The sequence below is a fragment of the Oryctolagus cuniculus genome, chromosome 1 (genome assembly GCF_964237555.1).
Source record: "Oryctolagus cuniculus chromosome 1, mOryCun1.1, whole genome shotgun sequence".
Taxonomy (NCBI): Eukaryota; Metazoa; Chordata; class Mammalia; order Lagomorpha; family Leporidae; genus Oryctolagus; species Oryctolagus cuniculus.
This window is the reverse complement of record NC_091432.1, coordinates 134,969,142-134,985,914: the sequence shown is the minus strand read 5'-3', so window position 1 is coordinate 134,985,914 and position 16,773 is coordinate 134,969,142. Positions and strand designations below refer to the sequence as shown.

At 43.8% G+C, this 16,773-nt stretch overlaps 1 protein-coding gene across 7 annotated transcripts in view; it reads right to left on the bottom strand.

Moving 5' to 3' along the window:
- Positions 1 to 12,946: 12,946 nt before the first annotated feature.
- RMI1 (RecQ mediated genome instability 1) overlaps positions 12,947 to 16,773 on the bottom strand; it is a 17,563-nt gene continuing 13,736 nt past the window's right edge. For all 7 annotated transcript variants that reach the window (XM_051833755.2, XM_070049143.1, XM_051833757.2 and 4 more), the window contains one exon: positions 12,947 to 15,669. In XM_051833755.2, the coding sequence (XP_051689715.1) occupies positions 13,772 to 15,637 (1,866 nt within the window). In that variant the 5' untranslated portion in view covers positions 15,638 to 15,669 and the 3' untranslated portion in view covers positions 12,947 to 13,771. The remainder of the gene's footprint in view (positions 15,670 to 16,773) is intronic.

Sequence of the window (16,773 nt, the reverse complement as noted above, 5' to 3'; positions counted from 1 at the left end):
GCCAGCATTCCATATGGGCGTCGGTTCAAGTCCCGGCCACTCCACTTCCGATCCAGCTCTCTGCTATGGCCTGGGAAAGCAGTAGAGGATGGCCCAAGCCCTTGGGGCCCTGTATCTGCATGGGAGACTCAGAGGAAGCTCCTGGTTCTTGGCTTCAGATCAGCCCAGCTCCGGCCGTTGCAGCCAATTGGGAAGGGAACCAGTGGATGGAAGACACGTCTCTCTGTGCCTCTGCCTCTCCTTCTCTCAGTGTAACCTCTGACTTTCATGTAAATAAATAAATCTTAAAGGGGGGGGGGGGGAGTGACAGAAGGATAAAGCCAGAGCCCAAGCCCTGAATCACAAAGATTCAAATTGTCCCCATAGCTAATATCTCAGTGCTGGCCTCTGAGACTTTCCTAAGAACTCACAGGTGCTGACCAAGGTGGTCCCGAATCCACCCCTAGACCCTACACAGACTGGTGCCCACCTCTGCCATTTGCAAAGAAATACAGTCCCCTGTCACTGACCAATCAAGGGAAGGTCACGTGCACTGTGAACTGATAGAGGACCACAGAGGCTCATTCCCCACTTTATAAAATTCACTCCCTTGGGGAGTCAAATAATTAAGCAATAACTGCCCAACACTTTGCTCTGTGCACTGTAAATAAAAAACTCTTCCACCACCAATTACTGGGTGCCAGCAACCTGCTTGCTGTAAGTCCAGCAAGTGGAATCAGTTGGTGAGGGTTCTGTAGCAGTGTCTCTAACCAGTTCAGGGGTGTTCTATAACACTTCCATCAAAGGTTTTCACTGTTCTTAAAACACTTTTTTAAAAAAAGATTTATTTATTTATTTATTTATTTATTTATTTGAAAGTCAGAGTTACACAGAGAGAGGAGAGGCAGAGAGAGAGAGAGAGGGAGGGGTCTTCCATCCGATGGTCCACACCCCAATTGGCCGCAATGGCCGAAGCTGCACCGATCCGAAGCCAGGAGCTTCTTCCGGGTCTCCCACCTGGGTACAAGGGCCCAAAGACTTGGGCCATCTTCTATTGCTTTCCCAGGCCATAGTAGAGAGCTGCATCGGAAGTGGAATGGTCAGCGGCCATATGGGATCCCATATGGGATGCCAGTGCTTCAGGCCAGGGCGTTAACCCACTGCGCCACAGCGTCGGCCTCTAACAAACTGTTAAAACGTATTTTTCCTAGAACATTTAGCACACTGTCTGGAATTCAGCAAGGAGCTCACAACCTTGATAAGGTTTCTTGGATCCATGCACGACACAAAAACTATAAAGCGTATTTTGGTCCAAACAAAACATAACCAAAAAAAACCAAAAAACAAACAAAAAAAAAACCTGTTTCTCTGCTCACATCCCATTTCTGACATCAACTCCGTAGTGTTTTCCAACACGTTGGTTTGAATTGTTTGTTAAACCAAACCTCAGGCTGGTGCCGCGGCTCAATAGGCTAATCCTCCACCTAGCGGCGCCGGCACACCGGGTTCTAGTCCCGGTAGGGGCGCCAGATTCTTTCCCAGTTGCCCCTCTTTCAGGCCAGCTCTCTGCTGTGGCCAGGGAGTGCAGTGGAGGATGGCCCAAGTGCTTGGGCCCTGCACCCCATGGGAGACCAGGAAAAGCACCTGGCTCCTGCCATCAGATCAGCGCGGTGCGCCGGCTGCAGCACGCCAGCTGTGGTGGCCATTGGAGGGTGAACCAACGGCAAAGGAAGACCTTTCTCTCTGTCTCTCTCTCTCACTGTCCACTCTGCCTGTCAAAAAAAAAAAAAAAAAAAAACAAAAACTTGAATTCTCTGGACACCAAATGGGTGTCCAGTGATTCAATTCTATTCTGAATTCGATTTGACTCAACACTGACCACCTGGAGTTAGCAGAGACACCGACCCTCCAAGGGCTCAGCCCCCCAAAATTGCCCCATACTTCAGGTGCCAATCACAAGCCCAGGCTGCCTGAACACCTAACCAATCAGCTATAAGTCAGGAGAGCCCAGCGTCTCCTCCTTGAGTTTAAGAGATTGTACACAGCTTTTATTCCAGTGGGCGGGGCTGACAGTTCCAAATGTCTAATAACTTGGTCTTTTTGGTGACTGGCCCCATCCTGAGGCTACTCTTGGGATCCATCCCAAGTCACCTCATTAGCATAAGCCCAGGTATATTCAAAAGGAGCTCCTTACAAATGAAAAGGGAAAGCCACAGGGTTGTTCTACAGTTCTATAAATTGTAGATAACTGATACAAGTGCCAAAGACTCACTCACAGAAACTGTGTCTTGTCTGAAAGGGGATCAGTTTATTTCCCTTCTCCACTACAGGAACTCCATTTGTATGTTAACTCCCACAAAAACACCCAACACGTAATTTTTTTTTTAATTTAGTAGATACAAATTTCCAAAGTACAGTTTATGGATTACAATGGCTTTTTCCCCCCATAACTTTCCACCCACCCACAACCCTCCCATCTCCGGCTCCCTCTCCCATTCCATTCACATCAAGATTCATTTTCGATTATCTTTATATACAGAAGATCAATTTAGTATATATTAAGAAAGATTTCATCAGTTTGCCCCCACACAGAACACAAATTGCCAAATACTGCTTGAGCACTAGTCATATCATTAATTCACATTGAACTACACACTAAGAACAGAGATCCTACATGGGGAGTAAGTGCACAGTGACTCCTGTTGTTGACTTAACAAATTGACACTCTTGTTTAAGGCGTCAGCAATCTCCCCAGGCTCTAGTGATGAGTTGCCAAGGCCATGGAAGCCCCCTGAGCTCGCCGACTTTGATCTTATTTCCACAAGGCCATAGTCAAAGTGGAAGTTCTCTCCTCCCTTCAGAGAAAGGTACCTCCTTCTTCCAACACATAATATTTAATCTTCCTTGTCTTTCCCATTATTTCTACTTCATGTATTGAATGTGAATGTACTGGAAGTATGTCCTGGAAGTAATACTGAAAAACCCTCGTCTATTATAAAACCACTAGTGTGGATATATAGATAATAGCTATTCTCAATCAAACCTATCTGTCAGCTATCTGGCCAGAAAATAAGGCTCATGGCAGGTAGCTCAACAGAAAGAATTTAACATGGAAAAGTAGCTACAAATGGTTCAAAAGGCTGAGAAGTCTGAAAGGGAACTATGAGGCAACCCAGAGATAAGCAACAGCAGGAAGCTGCTAACGTCCTGGGCTGGAGGTGTCAGGACAGGAAGCAATAAGCTAACTGAAATCAGCTGTCAAGAGGAGAGTGCTCACGTGACATTAATGCACAGGAAGTGGCATAAGGCTACATATTTATTATCCCACAACATTCCTTCATCCACACTTGTGTCGTTGGACTTCTCCTTTGAGCCAGCTAGGGCATCTGTCTAGCTCCTCTGTTGCTTGAGTTAAAGTCTGTAACACATGTTCAACCTTGTAACTGTCAGTGAGCCTTGATTTTACCTTTTTAAAAAATTGTGTTTTCACAGGAAATATTAAAGAAGCATAAGATTTCTTGTACCCGAGTGTGTAGAGTAAGATTCATATCCACAACAAATATGTAATAAAATAAGTTCAGTCTACATCCAATTCCTTCCCGTAGCTGCCGTTGATCTTATAAATGAATTGATATTACAGCACATATTCACTAGATAATTGAAATGCACTACTTAGTACCAAATAAAAGGATATTTAATTTTTTTACTTAAGGACAGACAGGTCTATACCAATAACTCTAAATTAAGTGATGGGCCGGCGCCGCAGCTCAATAGGCTAATCCTCCGCCTTGTAGCGCCAGCACACCGGGTTCTAGTCCCGGTCGGGGCACCGGATTCTGTCCCGGTTGCCCCTCTTCCAGGCCAGCTCTCTGCTGTGGCCAGGGAGTGCAGTGGAGGATGGCCCAAGTGCTTGGGCCCTGCACCCCATGGGAGACCAGGAAAAGCACCTGGCTCCTGGCTCCTGCCATCGGATCAGCGCGGTGCGCCGGCCGCAGCGCGCCGGCCGCGGCGGCCATTGGAGGGTGAACCAACGGCAAAGGAAGACCTTTCTCTCTCTCACTGTCCACTCTGCCTGGCAAAAAAAAAAAAAAAAAAAAAAAAAAAAAAAAAAGACCTCTCTCTCTCACTGTCCACTCTGCCTGTCAAATAATTAATTAATTAAGTGATGAAGCATGTATTCCTCAGCTTTTCCTTACTTTAACTAAAGCACCTGAGAGTAGCGACTCAGGAAGGAGGCAGCCCTATTCTTTATACTTCGGAGGTCACAGTCTAAGATTGGGTGGCTCCATAGGTTCAGGCATCTGGTGAGGCCAGAAAAAAGCAGAGGGGTACATGAAAGCCAAGAAACAGAGACAGGAGCCAAAAGGTGAGACTTAGCTTGAATGGCCACTCTCTCATGACAACTACCTTCCAACAATTGGACCCGTCTCCCAGATGCCATAAATAAATCAAGCCTCTACCTTTATTCTATTTTATTTATTTATTTGACAGGCAGAGTTAGACAGTGAGAGAGAGAGAGACAGAGAGAAAGGTCTTCCTTCCACTGGTTCACCCCTCAAATGGCCGCTACAACTGGTGCGCTTTGCCAATCTGAAGTCAGGAGCCAGGTGCTTCCTCCTGGTCTCCCATGCGGGTGCAGGGCCCAAGCACTTGGGCCATCCTCCACTGCCTTCCCGGGCCACAGCAGAGAGCTGGACTGGAAGAGAAGCAACCGGGACAGAACCCAGCACCCCAGTCGGGACTAGAACCCGGGTGCCAGAGCCGCAGGTGGAGGATTAGCCTAGTGAGCCACGGCTCTGGCCTCTACCTTTACTCTATTAACCATGACCATAGGCTTCCTTGTTTAAACTTGTCTGCATAACTCAGGGGAGCCAAATCCTGTTCGAACCCTAACAAAATCATATTTTGGATACTAGTCCCTTATCAGAAGTAACTTTCAAATACACACTTCCATTCTGAAGGTTGTCTTTTTACTCTCTGACATTACTATTTGAAGCACAAATTTAAATTTTTATTAAATTCAATTTAAGAATTTTTATTTGGTTATTTATGCTTTACATGTCATATTTAAGAAACCATTGTATCATCTAAATTCACTAATGTTTACACCTGTTTTCTTCTACAGTTTTTAGTGTATAGCGCTTATATTTAGGTCTTTTCATCCACTGTGGCTGATTTTTGTATGTAGCATGAAGTATGAGTTCAATTTCATTTTTTTGCATGATATTGTCTCAGCACTTTTTTTTAAAGATTTATTCATTTCTTTGAAAGTCAGAGTTACACAGAGAGGAGAGGCAGAGAGAAAGTGAGAGAGAGAGAGAGAGAGAGGTCTTCCATCTGCTAGTTCACTCTCCAATTGGCAGCAACAGCCAGAGTTGAGCCAATCCAAACCCAGGAGCCAGGAGCCTCCTCTAGATCTCCCATGTGGGTGCAGGGGCCCAAGAACTTGGGCCATCTTCCACTGCTTTCCCAGGCCACAGCAGAGAGCTGGATCAGAAATGGAGCAGCCGGCCGGCGCCGTGGCTCAATAGGCTAATCCTCCACCTTGCGGCGCCGGCACACCGGGTTCTAGTCCCGGTCGGGGCGCCGGATTCTGTCCCGGTTGCCCCTCTTCCAGGCCAGCTCTCTGCTATGGCCAGGGAGTGCAGTGGAGGATGGCCCAGGTGCTTGGGCCCTGCACCCCATGGGAGACCAGGAAAAGCACCTGGATCCTGGCTCCTGCCATCGGATCAGCGCGGTGCGCCGGCTGCAGCGGCGGCCATTGGAGGGTGAACCAACGGCAAAGGAAGACCTTTCTCTCTCTGTCTCTCTCTCTCACTGTCCACTCTGCCTGTCAAAAAAAAAAAAAAAAAAAAAAAAAAAAATGGAGCAGCCATATGGACGGCTTTACATGCTATGTCACAGCACCAGCCCCTCAGCACCATTTATTGAAAAGACTATTTCCCCATTGATTATCTCCATACTTGCCAAAATTAGATTAGATAAATTACTTTTTTTTTTTTAAGATTTATTTTATTTATTTGAAAGACAGAGCTACAGAGAGAGGTAGAGACAGAGAGAGAGGTCTTCCATCCACTGGTTCCCAGATGGCCATTGTGGCCAGAGCTGCACCAATCCGAAGCCAGGATCTTCTTCCAGGCCTCCCACGTAGGTGCAGGGGCCCAAGGCTTGGGCCATTTTCTACTGCTATCCCAGGCAGTGGACCGGAAGAGGAGCAGCAGGGACTAGAACCAGCGCCCATATGGAATGCCGGCGCTTCAGGCCAGGGCGTTAACCCACTGCGCCACAGCACTGGCCCCTAGATCAATTACTTTAACAAATCATTGAACTAGATTTTTTTGTTCTTTTGTAACTTTTAAGATATCTGACACCTTATCTAAGTTTCCAAATGCATCAGTGTGAAGTTACTCGTAACGGATCCTCTTAAAAGATTTTAGGAGCAGCATTTAGTGTAGCAGGAAGATGCTGGTTGAGACGCCTGCATCCCATATTGGAGTGCCTCAGTTTGAGTACCCGCTCTGCTCTGGATTCAGCTTTTTCCTAATGTGCACCCTGGGGAGCAGCAGATAATGGCCATGTACTTGAGTCCTTGCCATCCACTCAGAGGACCTGCATAAAGTGCCCAGTTTCCAACTTTAGCCTGACTCAGCCCTAGCCATTGCAGGCATTTGCGGAGTGAGAAAGTGGATGGGAGTTGTCGATCTATATCCAACTCTCATATAAAACATTTTTAACTTTTTTTTTTTTTTTTAATTTAACATATGGGCCGGCACCGCGGCTCAATAGGCTAATCCTCCACCTGCGGCGCCAGCACACCGGGTTCTAGTCCCGGTCAGGGCACCAGATTCTGTCCTGGTTGCCCCTCTTCCAGGCCAGCTCTCTGCTGTGGCCAGGGAGTACAGTGGAGGATGGCCCAAGTGCTTGGGCCCTGCACCCCATGGGAGACCAGGAGAAGCACCTGGCTCCTGGCTTCAGATCAGTGTGGTGCACCGGCCGCAGAGGCCATTGGAGGGTGAACCAACGGCAAAGGAAGACCTTTCTCTCTGTCTCTCTTTCTCACTGTCCACTCTGCCTGGCAAAAAAAAAAAAAAAAAAAAAAAAAAAATTAACATATGTAGGACAGTGGGTAATGTCTGTTTCACTTTTTTTTCCATTTCACTTCTAATTTTTGTGCTTCACATTTTCACTAGTCTTGCTAAGTGTTTGTCTTCAAAAAACAACTCTTAGCTTTTGTTAATTACATTATATTCACTTTCTATTCTACTAAATTTTTATTTTTTCCTCCCTTTTTATGATTTATTTGTATTTTTTTATAATTTAATGGGATAAATGCCCAGCTCAATGATTAACCTGTATTCTTTTCTGATACATTTAAGATATAAAATTCCCTTTAACAACAGGTTAATCTCCACTCCATAAATTTTGATTTTGTTTTCATAATTCAAAATCTAGGACTGGCATTGTAGCCTAGAACCAGAGCCCGTATGGGATGCCAGTATTGCAGGCAAGCGGCTTCACCCACTGTGTCACAGTGCTGGCCCCAGCGGTCAATTTCTGTAAATGTTCCACATATGCATGGCGGGGGGGGAAGGCACTATACACATGTTGAATATAGTATATATGTATTGATTGTCGAGTTTAATTGTATTTTTTATCCCTCCAACTTTTTCCTCCTTGAGTGCATAATCTTCCTCTATGATTGTGGATTTCTCTATTTCTCCTTATGGTTCTGTGCATCCAGAATTGTTGTAAGTTTCTGGGTGAATTAGCCATCTTATCAACTGTCCCTCTTTACTAAGTCTTTTGTCTAAAATTCTACCTTGGGAAGCACCTGCCTCCTGGCTTCGGACCAGCGCGCTGCGCCGGCCGCAGCGCACCAGCTGCAGTGGCCATTGTGGGGTGAACCAATGGAAAAAGGAAGACCTTTCTCTCTCTCTCTCTCTCTCACTGTCTACTCTGCCTATCAAAATAAATAAATAAATAAATAAATAACTGGCTAGTGTTCATACATCTTTCTACAACCCTTCACTTTTCCTATTTCATGATCTTTGCACGATCTGTGTCTCTGTTATATAATTGGGTTGTTACCTGATGGTGGCTGCTTTATTGGAGGATTTAGCCTACTTGCATCCCATATCAGAGCCCCAGTTGGAGTCTCAGCTGCTCCGCTTCCCTTCAGATCCCTGCTAATAAGCCTGGGACAGCAGGAGAGGATGGCCCAAGTGCCCCCTGCCATCTCTGGGGGACACCAGGATGGAGTTCTAGGCTACTGGCTTCTGCCCAGGCTAGGCCCTTGCAGCCATTTGGGGAGTGAACCAGCAAATGGAAGATCTCTCTATCCCTGTCTCTGTCGCTCTGCCTCTCAAAATAAATTTGAAAAACAAAATTCTCCCTTTCTCTGCCACCCTTTCAAATAAATCTATAAATCTTTGAAAATAAGTCACTGCTCATTTAATGCATGTATTTACTCTTTTTGCTCATCACTCCTTCTTGCTCTCCAAGTTCCCATCTAGTATCATTTTCCCTCTACTTAACAATTTCTTTCCGGTAGAGTTGGAGAAATTTTTTTTTTTTTTTTTGGTGTAAATTTTCTTAGTTTCCTCTATTGTACCCTATCTTGAAAAAGGGTTTTACTTTTTATAGGACTCTAGGTTGGCAATTATTTCATCACTTTGGATGTGCCATTCTATTATCTTGATTCCCACTGTTTCTATCAAGTCAGTTGCCACATTTTTGGTCAAGATATTACACCTCGCCGGCGCCGCGGCTCACTAGGCTAATCCTCCGCCATGCGGCGCCAGCACACCAGGTTCTAGTCCTGGTCGGGGCGCCGGATTCTGTCCCGGTTGCCCCTCTTCCAGGCCAGCTCTCTGCTGTGGCCTGGGAGTGCAGTGGAGGATGGCCCAAGTGCTTGGGCCCTGCACCCCATGGGAGACCAGGAGAAGCACCTGGCTCCTGCCATCGGATCAGAACGGTGCACCGGCCGCGGTGGCCATTGGAGGGTGAACCAACGGCAAAGGAAGACCTTTCTCTCTCTCTCTCTCTCTCTGTCCACTATGCCTGTCAAAAAAAAAAAAAAAAAATTACACCTCATCTCTCTCCCTGCTGAAGATTTTCTGTTTTCAACATTTACACAGGTATGATTTTCTTCGAATATATTTTACTTGAGACTTGTGGGACTTCTGAAATGTATAGCTTGATGATTTTCCTAAGTTTAGAAAATTCTCAAGACTTAACTCTAATCATCTCTATTTCTCTTCCTGGGACCCTGCTTAGTCTTAGCTGCTCTGTTTACATTGTTTTCTGGTTCTTTTTTATGCCCTTTGTCTCTGTGTTCGTCATCTGATTTTTTTTTTCCTTTTATGATCAAATTAGCTGTCTCTTCAGCTGTTTCATCTGATGTTAATCTCATTGATGTCATAGGAAGCAATTGATTGGGGCAGCAGCACAGTGGTGATAAGAATTCACCAATGCCAGTGCTGTGACGCAGCAGATTAAAGCCTTGGCCTGAAGCATGGACATCCCACATGGGAGCCAGTTCGAGTCCCGGCTGTTCCACTTCCCATCCAGCTCTCTGCTATGCCCCAGGAAAGCAATAAAGATGGCCCAAGTCCGTCCGCTCCTGCACCCATATGGAAGGTAGAAGCTCCTGGTTCCTGGCTTCAGATTGGCTCAGCTCCAGCCAATCTGGGGAGTGAACCAGCAGATGGAAGACCTCTTTCTGTCTCTACCTCTCTGTAACTCTTTCAAATAAATAAAAAATAAATCTTAAAAAAAAAAGAATTCACCAAATAGTAAGCAGACCTAGATTTATTGAAAACACTGCCAGGAATCAACCCACAAGCAGACAGGTAGGGGCTGACAACTGCTGCCAACACAGGCTGTAATATGAGGGGTACACTTGTAGTGGCAACCCCTTCTTAGAATGGCCATTCCATACACTCGCAAGCGAGCAGTGGGCAGGACAGCCAGAGGTCTTGTGTTGCAGTACAGACTACAATTCGAGAAGTATACTTATAACTGCAATATCTTCTCAGGGTGAGTTTGCTATGGTCCAGCTTTTCCCAGGTAGGTGGTTGGCATCGCTGAGCAGAGATGGAGAGCTTGTATTGCCTATAGTGTGCAGCCTCCACCAAACGCCCTGGGCCCACCCTCTAAAATTAACTTCTTAATTTTAGCTATTACATTATTTCTAGAATTTCCATTGGCTTTTAAAATCCCAGTTCCCTACTAAGAGGTTCTGTCTTGGCTTCCTGTGTCCCTCAGACATACTACATAGTTTAGTCCACGATTGTGAGAGCTTCACATGGTGTCTGCTAACTCCAGAATTGGATAAACTTGCCCACTTAGTCACAAGCTGTGCTGGATTAGAGCACGGGCCAATCCAGGGAAGATTTCAGAATGTACAAAGTGAAGAACGTTGACTTCTTGCAAGCAGATTCGTTCCAAAGCAAAGACTTGAAGTTCATGCCCATTTTTTACCCTTCCCATTTGCTACTTACATGTGCCCTTGAGTTCATTCTTTTTTACGTTAAAATCTGTTCGGAGATTATCATGCAGGTAACTTGAGTGTCTGCTTAGCCCATGGAAGTACAGACCAATGGCTACAAATTTGCAAGTGGGAAACAAAACTTGTTCCAACCCAATCAGAATGTAGGTCAAGTCAGCCAAGTTTTCTGATTCTCCCTTTACTAGAAGGCAGACTTTTCTCATCTAGTGCCATGTATGCTGAGGTATCTGGGCTTCAAGTGCCATCCTATTGGAGATGATAAAAAATCACTGAAAGAGTAAGTAAGGAAATAATAAGACTTCATGAAATACTGGAGTTATAAAAACGAATCATTTGGGGTCAATGCCGTGGCATAGTGGGTAAAGCCACTGCCTGCAGCGCTGGAATCCCATATGGGTGCCAGTTCAAGTCCTGGCTGCTTCACTTCCCATCCAGTTCTCAGCTATGGCCTGGGAAAGCAGTGGAAGATGGCCCAAGTGCTTGGGTCCCTGCACCCGCATGAGACCCAGAAGAAGCTCCTGGCTCCTGGCTTTGAATTGGCACAGCTCTAGCCATTGCAGCCATGTGAAGCGTGAACCAGCAGATGAAAGACCTGTTTCTCTCTGCAAATCTGCTTTTCAAATAAAATAAATCTTTAAAAAAGAAAATGAATCATTCAGTCATACCCTCAGGCAGCTTATATTCCAACACAGCAATGGCTCTCAACTTGCGCCCCAGGGAATATCTGCCAATGTCTGGATTTTTGGCTGTTTGGAAGGATGCTACTGTAGAGACCAGGGATGTTGCTAAATATCATACAATGAATGGGACAGCCCCCTAAAGGAAAGAATCATCCTACCAAAAATGTAGCAGTAGAGTAACAGAGAAACAAATAAGCATTAAAACACACACACACACACACAGGGTATTATTATGTACAATATTAATTTGGAGGGCATGAAAGTGGGCACAGGAATTCATGAAACACATGGACACCTAAAGCTTAAACTGAATTGGAAAACTATGAAGGGTTTGGGGAGGCAAAAGGATCACAGCCTGGACACTCTGAACATGAGTATGAAAGTGAGGAGTTGGGGCCAGCACTGCGGCGCAGCGGGTTAACACCCTGGCCTGAAGCACCAGCATCCCACGTGGGCCGGTTCCAGTCCCGGCTGCTCCACTTCCTATCCAGCTCTCTGCTGTGTCCTGGGATAGCAGTGAAGGTGGCCTAAGTCCTTGGGCCCCTGCACCCACATGGGAAACCTGGAGGAAGCTCCTGGCTCCTGGCTTCGGATCGGCACAGCTCTGGCCGTTGCAGCCAACTGGGGAGTGAACCAGCAGATGGAAGACCTCTTTCTCTGTCTCTGCCTCTCTCTGTAACTCTGTCTTTCAAATAAACCAAATAAATCTTAAAAAAAAAAAAAAAAAAGTGAGGAGTATATTCCCTTACGGGTTTAGAAAACTACAGATAATCTGGTAGGACTAAAATTTATGGGCAGATGAGGTAGGCAGGGAGTAATGGCGTAAGATGAGACTACAGTGAAATCAGAGGCCAGAACACAAAAGGCCTTACATATCAGAAGAGCTCAGACTTCACCTTGGCAGTAAGGTCGCAGGGAGAAGGTTGATAATGAAAAGAAAAAAATATTTTAGAAGGATCATTCTGGCATCATTGCAGATTTAAAGGCAAGATAAAGAACAACTAGCAAACCACTGGAATAATCCAGACCAGAACCAAAATCACAGCACTGAGCGATAGGTGGAAAAAAGAGTACCACAGCCAGTCTTCAGTGTCTGCATATCAAGAGAGGAAATAAGGCCTCATCTCAGTTTTCAAGCACCATCCAGAGACAGAACACAGAGGAACATGCAGAAAAAAAGATGATGAAAGATAATGCCATCCCACTTAGGTTTCTTGTTGTCAAAGAGCTACATACACATACAGATGTGACTACTATTAGAACATATATCAGCAATATCTATATTTCGTGTGCTTTGAACTCTGATTATCATGCTTCAAACAAAAATGGAAAGTAATTTTTTATCTTTTCTTCTATATTTTATGTCTGTTTATCTTACTTTCAGTTGTTTGATATTACATTGTTTTCATTAAAATAAAGCACAGGGCTCAATGCTGCGGTGTAGCAGGTAAAGCCCTGCCTGCAGTGCCAGCATCCCATGTGGGTGCGGGTTCGAGTCCTGGCTGCTCCTCTTCTGATCCAGCTCTCTGCTATGGCCTGAGAAAGCAGTAGAAGATGGCCCAAGTGTTTGGGCCCCTGCACCCGCATGGGAGAGCGGGAAGCTGTGCCTGGCTCCTGGCTTCGGATAGGCACAGATCTGGCCATTGCAGCCATCTGGGGAGTGAACCAGCAGATGGAAGACCTCTCTCTCGCTCTCTCTCTCTCTCTCTCTCTGCTTCTCTGTAACTCTACCTTTCAAATAAATAAATAAATCTTTTAAAAAAACACAATGTCTTACTTTATTATTTAAGCATTTGTTTAATATTTTAAAATTCAACACTTTAATTTAAACGTTTTAAGATAAAAGTAAAAATAACTGCTTTTTAAATATAACTCTGTAGCAGCAAAGTAGAATTGTAAAGAGCCTTTTAAAAACTCAGTACTTACAACAAAACTGAAGGAAGGTTTATATACAGATATCTAAAAAGATGTTAATATTTATAGATAAATGCCTTATTTTAATCCAATAAATGAACTGTTTCCTGGAAATTAATAATCAAGTTTTTAAAAAGCCACTTAAAATAAACTATCCTTGAAAATAAGGCTTTTAAATCATTCAACATTATCATGAAATAGTAACTTGTTAACAAGATTTACATTAAACATACCAAACAAATATTTACAATCAGCAAAATAAAAATTAGCAAAGCAATTTGCATCTTGAGACCTGGTATTCTGATTCACTTGATTTTAATTTTTTTCTCTAAGAATAAGGCTATAAACAAGTATTTTGAGTACTCAACGCAGAAGTAAACATCCTATTTATAAATAACTTTCATCAATACAATTCATCAATTAACACTAATTCAATACTTTAGCAATTATCTTACGTTAAATGGCAGATCAAAAAATCTGTCACTACATTTCTTCACTGAACAATTAGTATCAAAAGTTAATTTATTAAAAAAAACCTACTTCTACAACAAAATGATTAAACACTGCAAAATTAAATTGGAACAGCTATTTTTCTTTTTTACAAACAGAAAGCTTCAACACTGAACAAACTTAATTCTAAATATTTCCTTGTTGTCTTGAATTTTTCTCTAATACAATTTTTAGTAAGTTATTTACTTAATCGCTTCTTCAGGCTCTCCAGGTGTTCCACATTAACATCTTCTAACGCCAGCACCATTGCTTTAGATGATGAAGGATTATATGAAATAGTCATGAGACAGCACAGATCTATTAGATCTCTCTGGCATTTCTGCAAACCTTCCAGGAACTTTTGGTATTGAAGAGGATCCTTTTTTAACCGTTTCATTTCTAGTACTGAAAACCCTATCAGACTAGTAAGTATCTCATCTACAAAGTCTACATCTAGATATGCGGTACCATCAGAAACCTTTGCAGTTATACTCCAAATTCCACCAGAACTTGAGAGATTTCCAGTTAAAGTTACAATAAAGGCTTTCACTTTCACAGTTGCAACTTCCTTTGATTTGCTGGCCATTAAAATGGACAAATAGCTAAAGGGTGGAGAATACAAATCCACGGCAAGAGAGGAATCCGTGTTATTCACTGATGACCTTAAAGGACGAGTCTGTAAATGATGATCATTTTCTTCAGACCTTTGTGAACTCTTTCTCGGTCCACAGTTGAGCAGCTCTCTGTTTAACATTTTATTTGTCAAAGAGTGTCCACCTGAACTGTTAATGGTTTGCTTAGTTTTATCATCTATCTCTGAGTTCTCATGTTTATTTGCAGAATCCTGGGTCAGGGGCACATCATGATGTACTGAAAAAACACTACTACTACTTTGGTCTCTAGAAGATGGACAACCAAAAGACTCGTCTTCATTAGCCATTTGTTCAGATAAATTTTTTTCATTCCAGCTATTGTTTCCATTTTTGCAAATCAAAGAAAAATTATTAGCAGTATTAGGTTTATGTGAAACCCTCTCTGTACTTCTATCTGTGTTTCTGTTTAAAGCCAACAGCTGCAATTCTTCAGTTTCCATCTGTTCTTTCTGGACAGTTTCTTCTAAAAGCAAGGCCTCTTCCAATGAAAAGTCATCTAATTCCTCATCAGTGAAACGCATAGACTGCTTTGGTGGTTGCTCCTTTGATTTTGGTTCAAGACTTGACTGTCCCATGGGAATAATATTTGAAGAACTACCTGAGTTGAAACATCTTTCCAAGGAGGTGATATGATTTCCTGCAAGCTCATCATTCTCATCAAGACTTGCCAAGAGTTCTTCATCAGAAGGTCCTAAGGCAGGATCCAGATTATCTGTAGCTCTGGGGATGTTCTGGTTTGAATTAACTGGGATGACTGCAACTGCGGGATCAGGTTCCCCAAGTAATCTTGCAAGTACTGTTTCTTGGGCATATTCTTCTAACAGAGCATCGACTTCACCTCCTAACACCTTCACATTCTCTGGTTTCAATAAGAGAACACCAAGACGGAAAGAAATGTTTCCATGAATCAAAATTTTTGTACCTGGAGAAAGATTACTATGAAGAGCTGGAATAGTCTGATACTCCATTCCCTGCATTTGTACAATTCCATCAGTTAGCTGTAGCATCAACATTCGTGAAGGTTTTGCTTCCCAAGGTTTTTGGGTTACTTGTGTTTCAGCTGTAACTAGATCGTTTGCTGTATTCTTTCCTCTCAGCTTCTGTATCTGGGAATATGCAGGTTGGCTCACATCAACCAAGGAGTTAATCTGAAGAGCATAAAATCCATTCAGTTCTCCTTTTGGAACTTCTAAAATACCATCAGGTAAAAGAGGATGCTCTAAATCTCTCAGATCCGTAAGTAGCCATTGTTCAAACACTTGTTTATTCATTTGTGCCTGACTCAAACTGACATTACTGTTTTCTTCTTGGATCCAGTTAATACAAGCTTCCAGCCACATCAGAGGCACTTTAACATGCCATGTAGCTAAAAGCCAGGTTTCAACTCTTAATGCAATACTAGTCACACTCATTTCCTTTAAATAAAATAATATGCTTCTGTTACCTGAAAACAAAAAATAAAACTGTAATTCAATATATTTAAGTACAATTCTATAATTATCTACAATGCACAAACAAGTATAACCGTACCCTTTAGATTTTTCTCTTTAGCATCTGAAAACTGTTTACCTTCTACATGGCCAAAATTCAAATCCCACAGGTAACCAGTTAGTGTTATGAGAAAAGTGAAAGGTTCCAGACAGATACATGTGTGAAAACTGTCTCTGTCAAATCACAAACTACGTCACCTAACAGATTTCTCACCTCCTCTAACCCCATGTTTTCATCTCCAGCATCTGTCCTACAGGGTTGTTGTGAGGGTTACGTGAATACTTGTAAAGTGCAAAGCCAGACTTATGAAAGACACTCAGCAACAATTATTACATTAACATGGTAATCAGATTCTAAGCATTTGAAATTTAAAATTTAGTTAAGGGGTGGGCATTCAGCACAGCTGTTAAGATACCATTTGGGACTCCTGCACCCCATTTCAGAATGCCCAGGCTTGGGGCCCACCTCCTCCACTTCCAATGCAGCTTCCTGCTAATGCAAACCATGAGGGGCAGCAAACGATGGCTCAAGTATCTAGGTCACTACTACACACCTGGGGAGATCGAGACTGAATTCTGAGTTCCTGGCTTCGACCTCGCTGCTGTGGGCATTTGGGAACTGACTCAGCAAAGGATCTATCTCTATCTGATTCAGATTCTCTCTCCCTGCCTTTAAAAAAATAAATAAACTCTTTAAAAAAATAAAGTTCAAGCCGGCGCCGTGGCTCAATAGGCTAATCCTCCACCTTGCGGCGCCGGCACACCGGGTTCTAGTCCCGGTCAGGGCGCCGGATTCTGTCCCGGTTGCCCCTCTTCCAGGCCAGCCCTCTGCTGTGGCCAGGGAGTGCAGTGGAGGATGGCCCAGGTGCTTGGGCCCTGCACCCCATGGGAGACCAGGAAAAGCACCTGGCTCCTGGCTCCTGCCATCGGATCAGCGCGGTGTGCCGGCCACAGCACACTGGCCGCGGCGGCCATTGGAGGGTGAACCAACGGCAAAGGAAGACCTTTCTCTCTGTCTCTCTCTCTCTCACTGTCCACTCTGCCTGTCAAAAAAAAAA